General features: G+C 43.2%; 1 protein-coding gene across 1 annotated transcript in view; it reads left to right on the top strand.

The window, feature by feature from the left end:
• Col6a6 (collagen type VI alpha 6 chain) overlaps positions 1-10055 on the top strand; it is a 135064-nt gene that overhangs the window by 31646 nt on the left and 93363 nt on the right. Inside the window, exons 2-4 of the mRNA XM_050139360.1 lie at positions 4717-4813; positions 7167-7763; positions 9301-9921. Of these exons, the coding sequence (XP_049995317.1) occupies positions 4753-4813; positions 7167-7763; positions 9301-9921 (1279 nt within the window). The 5' untranslated portion in view covers positions 4717-4752. The remainder of the gene's footprint in view (positions 1-4716; positions 4814-7166; positions 7764-9300; positions 9922-10055) is intronic.

Raw genomic sequence — 10055 nt, 5'->3', positions numbered from 1 at the left:
TATATATATCAGAACTATGCTAGTTTCCTGCTATCCTAAGAAATTCAGAAATTCTTTTAGTATTTCTTCAAAGCAGAGACTGACAGCTAACCCCTTACCACTAACAACAAATTTCTTCACCTCTTGTCTCAGAAACTTTTTTGCCTTTTGATTTATAGAGATATGATTGCTAATGAACTTAGCATGCCGTCGTCTTCCAAGGCTAGCCATTCTGTGTGTACAGAGGAGAAAACATCCTGAATGCATTAACCACAGCCCTCGAGTTGCACGTTGAGTGTCTAGACTTGCCCATTTGAGGTTTTCCTATTCCTCACTCCTCTGCTCCCCTCATCAGCATCTTCTTCCTCCTCCCTTCCTTTTTTTTTTTTTTTGTTGGATTCCTCCTGTAATGTAATCATCCAGTGACAAAGTCTTCCCACATTCCCCTTCTTAAAGGATAACTAGTATTCTTCTATAAAGCATTATATATAAATCCCCCATCCACCCATTGACAGCTGCCTAAGTTACTCCTGTATCTGGAACTATTATGAATAATGCTGTGGAGGGCATGAGAGGAAAGATATCATGCCCAGGTGGTGACCTCACTCCCTTGGGTGTATTCCCCAAAAGGCATCTTTGGGGTTCTATGCTTAGCCTTCCACAGCCCCTGTGCCCATGTACGTCCCCACCTGCCGGAAGCCATGCAGCCAAGTCTCAGTTCAGCATCTGACTACCCGTCCGGCGGGTTCCACAGGGCAAGGCATCTGTGGAAATGGACTCTCACTTGGCAAGAACCAGTAGTCAACAGGACAGCATAGGAATCTGCAAAATTCACGCAGCTTGCAGGCTCTTTTCTCTCTCAGATAATGGTGATTCTTTGGGAGGTTTTTAGTTTTATTTTGTCAGTCACACACACGTGCAACAGCTGTAATTTTCTCTGGAAATTCTGTTCTTTTCGAATATTTTCCCCTAGGAATCAACAGGGGAGCTAATGGTTCTCAGATCTCTTATCTGGAATTACTAACTACAACTCCTAATCCTGGGAGAGCTAGTTAGGTCCATCTGAGAAAACAACACTTGGAACACTGACCATGGCTCCCACGGCTGCAGACAGAGCAGGGCAAAGGCCTCAGGAATGGACATAGTGGCCACTGTTGAGAGTGCGTTCCCTGGACACCAAGCATAGAATCATTGGTAGGATCTGGGATGCTCCAGGAGGGTGGAGAGATCCAGCTTTACCCTACTCAGGAGCTTATATCGGTGGGAGAAGTGCAGTATGGTGAATGGGAAGAGAGCGCCTTACCAAAGTCTGCCTTTACCGAGAGATGGAAACGTGGGACCCTCTGGAGAAAGGGAACGTATAAAAATACATCTAGCAGACATGAAATAACTGTCTGGGTTTAAATACTGTTGTCCTTAGAGCGCTCTGCCCGTGTCTATTGCTTTTTAACTTTGTAACCGCAAGTAGCTGTCAGCTGACAAAAGCGCTGTGAGAGCAGGATGCGTCTGGCTCGATATTTAGTTAAACCTGCAGAAATGCGGAGCTCTAAGTCTAGAATAAGGTTATGCAGGGGGTGGGAAGGCGAACTGGGAACGTGTGAAGAGGAACAATGGGGGCTATCATAATGACCACTATGCATCCCTTAAATTGTGATGTGTTTAAAGTCAAAACTAGAAATCAGTAGTAAAGCTGTTCACGTAACCCTGGTAAGAGAAACTCAGTTTAAGTAGAAATAAAGATGGCCTGAGCTATTCAGGGCCACTTGAGTGTAACCCACTTGGTGGTCAGCGTCTTCACATAGACCTAAGACCCCCTTAGAGCATTTCCTTTTCTTCCCTTTGACTTGGCTGGGGGTAGAAGAACCGCTTGAAGGAGGGAAGTGGTGGCACCTTGAAGGGTTAACGAGTAAACTGCCATTAACCTTTGACACCATGGCAAAGACCCAATGTTTTCCCCAGTGACGCAGCAGATAACACTTCTGAAGAAAAAGCCAGTGCTTAGAACTGCATCCTGCATGTCCCAATTAAACAGAAATGACATTTGTCTTAATGCTGCCAATGTTGCTTCTACATTCCCCTGGGCTCTAAACTATCTTATTTGGTAACTATGGCCTGGATTATGAGTTGGCTCGTGTAGGACAGAAGTCTCTCTGTGACTTCTGATTTCCAAAACCTCAAGAGAAGGCTTGATCATGTTCTGAACCCTCTGAGCTCAGAGCCAATGCTTGGGTGACTGAGCTAGCTTCTCAGCTGCAGTATAAATTTCTGCACTGCAGAAATTTTGCAAAGACAAGATTTTTTTAAAAAAACTATTTCATAACATGTAACTTCCAGAGGAGCCACATTAACCTCTGCTTTCTTGATTCTGAATGGATGTAACACAGCAGAATACAGATTAAAGAGACCCGCACTTTGGTTTCTATAATGAGAAGCAATCAGCATTAAGATGATACCATGGTAGGAAGGTGAAGTATGCTGGGAATCCAAACTTTATGCTAATTGCCTTAAGTCTCTCTTGTTCATTCTTCATATTCCTTTAAGGGATCAGATATTTCTGAAATACTCATGAGAAAATCTGATCATCTTTGGTAGCACACCAACCTTTAAATCGTGGGCACTTGTCTATGCTTTGATAGAATAAACATAATCTCTACCTTCCAAGCCTTATTACTTGGGACTGAAGATAGAGGTGAACCCTTCACCACTGAGCTCCAGCCCAGCCCAGCACAACCTTGCTGCCCAAGCTTGGGCTTAAAGATCTCCCTTGCTTGTTTTATTATAGCACCCCCTCTCTTTCTCTCTCTCTCGCCACACACACACACACACACACACACACACACACACACACACACACACACGGAGCGTTTGTTTATTCTTACACACACTAGTAACTCATGTACAGATGATACTTACTGTGGGCATTCTCTTTTAAGGTATCCTTATCCATTTAAAATGAAAAGGTTGGTTTGAAATGACCTCTTAGGAGCCCAGCCCCAGCCCACTCATTTCCACTTGCCTGGAGCTTGATGCTTTGCATAGCTTCCAAAGTGTGAGGTGTCTAGACTCCTGCGAAGGATTGGAACTGAGTCTCAAAGAGGAGAAGGTCAAAGGGACGATGGGGCAGGCAGGGAAATAAGGATAGAGTTCCCCAGTCTATAGTCCTTTCACTGAACATGTGAGCTGTTGAGCTGGAGGGGCACCCTGAAGTAGAGTGTGGTGACCATAGCTGAAATGGCGAATATACTTTGGGTAGCAACTAAGCCGGACATGGAAATATTATTCAAGGCTCAGAAATGGACCAGCTCACTTTTTATTTACTGGGGAAATGATTGGAAACGTCCTCCGTGTGCTTATATTGATTTGTAATGTATTCGATATTCTGTCTAACTCCATGACTGGCATTCCAGGGTAGCTGAAAATGCCTTTTAGGCCAAGCTGGGACTGTGAGCCCCTTTCTCTGTGTGGGTCTAGGCAAATGGGCACAAACTAAGAAGTGAGCCTTCTGTCTTCCTTCAAAACACAGCTCGTGTTCCTTTTTCTTCTCTCAGATTTAAGAATAAAGCACAAATCAGTGGAATCCACCTAATTGTCCATCAATAGACAAATGGATAATGAAAATTAAACATATAAGCTACATTTACATATAGAAATGCTACTCAGGTCTACAGAAAAATGAAAGCACAAAATTCATAGGAAAATGGATGGACTTAGAATGTATAATATTAAGCAAGCTCCACAATCTTGGAATAACAACTTCATGCTCTCTTTGTATACAGAGCTAGCCGATGGTATATGTGTATGTGTAAACAAATGAACACGTGGGCGAAGTATACCATGAAGGAAACAGAAAGGCAAATCTAAGGGCTTCAAGATGACTGAACGCAGGTTATGGCCACCAGTTATGAGCGGATAGCAGGCTAATTGTTTGCTCAGTTCTAATTCGGTCATGACTTTAGAGTGTAGATAAGTGTTTAAAATGTGTTCAATAGTGAAAGAATAAGATCCATTATGAAGCTACAAAGCTTCTGTTCCAAAATAGCTGTCTTGAGTTGTAGAGTCTTTTGGGGTCTGGTTAATTTTCGTACATGATATTTTTATTTATAACTTTTTAAATATATAAGAAAATCTAAAATTAAAAATGAATATAGGAGAAAAAAATATCTGGGCATGGTGGTGCATATAATCTCTGGAGCCAGGGAAAGGGAGAACCCTAAATTCAAGGCCAGCCTGGTTTACATAGTAAGACATTGTTTCAAAAATAAAAATATAAATAAATAAATGGCAATCATAACAGAACTAACTAAGGAGGGAGTGGGGAAAACAGGGTTTTCAGCCCATACCTAGAATACAAATGGTTTAACAGGAAGCACCTACTACATGTTCATGTTAGGAGACAACATTAGCCGTTTTAGACCACAGCACAGTGAACTCTGCACTGTCCTGGTGGCAAGCAGACAGGGTGCACTGAGCATGCGGGAGAGACTAACGGGAACACAGTGTGTCTGGCCACCTGCACTGTCTCTGTTCAGGGTCTCATGTTTCCTCCAGGAAGCACACCTCTCAGGGAGTTGCTTCGTTTTCCTCCAAGGCACCTCACAGGTTCGAAGGCCGGTGAACCTTAGCCACCCCTCACCCCTTTTCACACCAAGTTTATTGTCTTAATTTTGTCTGCTGTCATCCACGCGAGTCTTGATTCATAATAACAGTCAAATGATTTCCCGTATCTTTCTTTTTTAGCTTTAATTTTGGGGGTCGTCAGCCTGTAACACGAAAATGCTGCTGATTTTGATCCTGACAATGGCTTGTTTCCATGTTTGTGTGAGCCAAGATTCTGGTAAGAAGATATGGAAGTGTTTTCCTCGCATTATTTTGTATATACATATATACTCAATGTTAGTCAATGGGTGGAGGCCGTTTAAGTTATGGTATTAGCTTCACATTGCTGATTTCAATGGCAGTAAGGATGTGGGGGCGAGGTTTTATCTTTTTTTTTTTTTTTTTTTTTTTGGTTCCTCATATCTGGAAATCCCGAGCTGCTGATAAAATATATGAAAGCTGTCGTCTGTCCTTAATTCAGTCTACTCTGGATCTCTTTGGAAAATTTAGCCTTTAATTGTCTTGCCTGCAAATGCTGCTTTGGCTGAGAGTGTAGATTCTGTGGCAGCTGCAGTGTCTTGGACTGACCGCTGCTTCTAAAGGCATCCATGTGTTTACCCTGGAGAGAGAGCTCCTAGCACTCGCTGTCAGGGTTGTGGTCAGGAACTCACGTGAAACAGCCCTGTGTAAGTTGGTGCGTGGGGGCCAGCTCACATCCAGAACCACCTACACCGACTTTATAACTTTCTCTAGGATTGTGACCTTGAAACGAGCTTAGTGGAGATAAGCCAGACTTTGCCCCTTAAAGTATCATTATTCCATGTCTCTCTGAGCCTTAAGCTTTGGAGGAAGAGTCCATCTCCACCCCCGCCCCACAATTACATGGCTTAGACATGAAGAAGGACCTGGAACTTGCTTTGTTAATCAGCCAAATGCCTTTCCCACACAAAATAGATGAGCTTCTGCATGAGTAGAAAGGCCACTGAAGGTCATACAGCAAGCCACCCTCAACAGGGTTCTCTGGACTGGGTACCCGGCCTTCCCTTGAAGAAGGTCCTGACTGGCCCCTCTGCTCATTTTCTCCCAAATGTTTCTGGCTGTGTGGTAAAGGGTAGAATCTCAGATTGCTGGGCGTGAGGTCACTTAAAGGACTAGAAAGGACTGATTGATTTGGTCAGATATTCACAGAGACCGAATGATGGAGGCCAGGGCTAGTTTCCTAGCAGAGAAAAAAAAAAAAAAATCAAAAACCAGGACTATTATGACTTGTGATAGCCATTTATCTAGTAACCAATTGTGATGAGATCTTAAAGTGAGGAGATAGCCTGGCCATTTGCTAATCAAACCTCCTTATTTAAAGTAGAGGAGATTGCTCATAGAAATAGCTGGCGATAGGCAGGCTTCCCTGCCACTCGATCCAACTGCACTGCATTTTCTCAGATAACATGCACACAAATATGCATGGCTTCTCTATCTGCCTTCATGATAAAGTAGTTGCAAGTCCAGGGACCAGACAAGCAGCCATGAGGAAATGAAGCAAGTATGGAATCTCTGATTTTCTGTAAAATAAATATTTAGTTCCAGAGACTATCACAGTGATAGATACATGCCTGTAACTCTTGGGAGGTTCTGGCAGGAAATCAAGATTTCAAAGCCAGTCTGGGATAATGATACTATGTCATTCATGCATATATATGTATGTGTGTGTGTACATACATGTGTATAATATATATGATGCACATAATCTACATGCTATTTATATGTATTTGATTATATATTATAATGACAGCACACGATATATATGTGTGTGTACTATATATATATATGTGCTACACAACTAGCAAATTGTTAATGGTTAGAAAAGGTTTTTATATTCCAAGATAAGATATGTTTTTAATTGAAACCAAGATTATAGTCTCATTTCTTACCTCAAATTCTTTGCTGCCATTATATTTTGCATATGTATAAATAAATGTATCAATCATAATGCTCATTCAAAGATTTGCTGAATATATTATAGCTAACTTTCCCACAGAGTAAGCTAATCCTGTGTATTTGTGATGTCTTACACTTCATCAGTTCAGCACTTTATAGTACAAAAATGATGTTTACAAATCAAGTAGGTAAGCTAAGGCATTGATTAAATGAGAATTGCAATGCAAGACTTTAGGTTTCATCGCTCAAACCAATTTGGAGAAATCTGATTTGATAAAAACTTTCAGTGTGTGTGTGTATGTGTGTGGTGTCCCAATTCTGTAAAAAGAACAGGGGAAATTGCCCATTAAGACAACACCTGCCTTTTTATTTTGCTAAATTTACACATTCCCAGTTTGCTAATTCTTTGCAAAATGATGTTTATTGTTGCAAAACTTTGCCATATGAAGTTGTACAAAGCACTCACACCATGAACTAAACCCCTCTTCTTCCTGGGAGATTGTGGGATGTTGATTTGTTCACAAAGGTACTGAAACAAAATTCAAAGATGAAACTAAGTTTCTGTTTACACACACACACACACACACACACACACGAGTTGGCATTAAATATGGAAAACAATTTCTAAAATTTTTGCTGTATTTCTGACTTTATAGATCCCGAGTATGCAGATGTGGTGTTTCTGGTGGACAGCTCAGATCACCTAGGGATGAAGTCCTTCCTTCTTGTGAGAACTTTCCTTACCAAGCTGATCAGCAGCCTCCCCATAGAGGCCGACAAGTACCGTGTGGCCCTGGCCCAGTACAGCGATGCTCTCCACAACGAGTTCCAGCTGGGCACCTTCAAGAACAGGAACCCCATGCTGAACCACCTGAAGAAGAACTTCCAGTTCATCGGTGGGTCCCTGAAGATAGGGAACGCCCTGCAAGAGGCCCACAGGACCTATTTCTCTGCCCCCACAAATGGAAGAGACAAGAAACTATTCCCCCCGATCCTGGTGGTGCTGGCTTCATCCGAGTCTGAGGATGATGTGGAAGAGGCTTCAAAGGCCCTGAGGGAAGATGGGGTGAAGATCATCTCAGTGGGGGTGCAAAAGGCTTCTGAGGAAAACCTGAAGGCCATGGCCACATCCCAGTTCCATTTCAACCTCAGGACAGTCAGAGACCTCAGTGCGTTTGCCCCAAACATGACAGAGATCATCAAGGACGTAACTAAGTATAAGGAAGGAATGGCTGATGATGTTATTGTAGAAGGTGGGTGTCCTGATTTGCTTTCTGTTGCTGTGATAAAACGCTGACCAAAAGCAATGTGGGGAGAAGGAGCTTATTTTAGTTGACAGGCTTGGGGTCCATTCAGTCAAGAACTGAAGCAGAGACTATAGAGGGACGCTGCTTGCTAGGCCTGCTCTCTTATGTACTCCCACTTGCTTAGGGATGGTGCTGCCCGCAGTGGGTTGAGCCCTCCTACATCACTTCATAGGCATGCCAACAGGTCAATCTGATAGAGGCGGTTTTTCTTCTAAGTGTGTCAAATTGATAACAAAATTTAATCAAGACAATGGGTTGAGGCTGTATGCATAGGACCAATGTCAAAATGATTTTGAAAAAAAAATCAGTGTAGGAGAAGGATTAAAATTCTGTGAATACCCTTTTCCTCCAATAGGTGATATTTTCAAGTATTGAATATCTCTGTATGTTCAAGAAGATCTAGTGATTGTGGCTATTTTAAAAAAAAAAACTAATAAATCCCACAGGGATTGGTTTTCTATGACTTATATAGCCCCAGACTAGAATTTATTTATTTATTTTTTTGCAGGGTGAGGTTGAATGTTTATTCAGGGGGTTATGGAAGAGGAAGGATGAAGGAGGGAGAGAGAGGAGAGGGGGGGGGAAGCAGAGAAGTGGGGAGAGAGGCAGAAGCGAAGCTGCCTCTCTGAGAGGAAGATGGAAAAAGAGCCCAGACTAGAATTTAAAATGTTTGCAGCACCCTCTCCTTGCCACCTAGATTCCCACTGAGACACCTTCCTAGCTTGTTCTTGCTGTGGTTTTATGGCTGATTCACTAAAAACAAATTTGCTCCTGGAGAAACCTTCAGCTTCTGGGACCACATAATGAAAAAATGGCAAGGCTAAAGCCAGCCTCTGATGATCCAAATCTGTTCTGAAGCAAAGAACTAAAATAATATGGTCTGTCCCAGTGCCGGGCAGCCTTGTGTAGCCAGAGCTGGATCAAGTCTCCTGGTTCCAGTCAGGTAGCATACACTCACACTGCCTATTCTGCTGTTTGATTCTGAGTTCTTTACAGTCTGTCCTCTTGGTTAAATCAGTTTGAGATGACCTATTGATGATACAGAATGCTTTTTTGGTGGTGGTAACTTACAAAATATGAATCTTTACTACTAGTGCCTTTCCCAAATAATTGAAAATGCAAGTGTACCCATTCTCATTTCTTAGACTTGAGCCGTTGAGTATAATGAAGGCGACACTTAAATGTTTTTCATTTAATAGCTAGTCTTCATTAAATGACTTTTCTGTGCCAGTCTCCATGCTGAATATATTATTTCATACCTCGGCCAACTCTCTAAGGTAAACCCTGTATCTCATTTTTAAAGCTGGGAGCTTAGCTTAGACTCAGTCTTTGCACCTGGCCCCTGTCATCTCAGCCTCACAATCGTGTCATGCCTTCTTTGAGTATACAGATGAGTTCTAGTGTATGTTCTGCGTGTCCTGTGATGCTCAGAAGTCCCAACCCTCCTGTATAACTGTACTCATTCATTCCTTTCCCCACACAGCTTGCCAAGGCCCTTCTGTGGCTGATGTCGTGTTCCTGTTGGATATGGCCATTAATGGCAGCCAGGAGAATCTTGACCATCTGAAAGCATTCCTGGAGGAAAGTGTCTCTGCCCTTGACATTAAGGAAAATTGCATGAGGGTAGGCCTGGTGGCCTACAGCAATGAGACGAGGGTGATCAATTCGCTGAGCAAGGGTATCAATAAGACAGAGATCTTGCAGCACATACAGGACCTGTCTCCCCTCACAGGGCAGGCCTACACTGGGAATGCCCTCAGAAAGACCAGGAAGGAAGTCTTCAGCACACAGAGGGGCAGTCGGAAGAACCAGGGGGTGCCTCAGATTGCCGTACTGGTGACCCACAGAGCATCAGAGGACAACGTGACCAAGGCAGCTGTCAACCTCCGGCGTGAGGGAGTGACCATCTTCACCATGGGCATAGAAGGGGCCAGCCAAGATCAACTGGAGAAGATTGCATCCCACCCCGCAGAGCAGTTCGCCTCCAAACTGAGCGACTTCTCTGAGCTGGCCACCCACAACAAGACGTTCCTGAAGAAGCTGCGGAACCAAATCACACACACGGTCTCTGTCCTCTCAGAGCGGACTGAAACCCTCAAATCTGGTAAAGCCTCACTGGGACAAGGCCGTTCTAGAGGCTTCTTTTTTCTCCCCTTCTGTGTGTTGTCGGTACAGAAGGGACTTGGGGGCTCTGAGGTGGGTGGGCAAATGCATTTCTAATTTTAAGTTTAGTTGGGT

The sequence above is a fragment of the Alexandromys fortis genome, unplaced genomic scaffold (assembly GCF_014885135.2).
Source record: "Alexandromys fortis isolate MF-2015 unplaced genomic scaffold, M_Fortis_MF-2015_v1.1 scaffold_36, whole genome shotgun sequence".
NCBI classification, from domain to species: Eukaryota; Metazoa; Chordata; class Mammalia; order Rodentia; family Cricetidae; genus Alexandromys; species Alexandromys fortis.
Note: the sequence above shows the minus strand (reverse complement) of the source record. Positions and strands in the feature narration are given on the sequence as shown.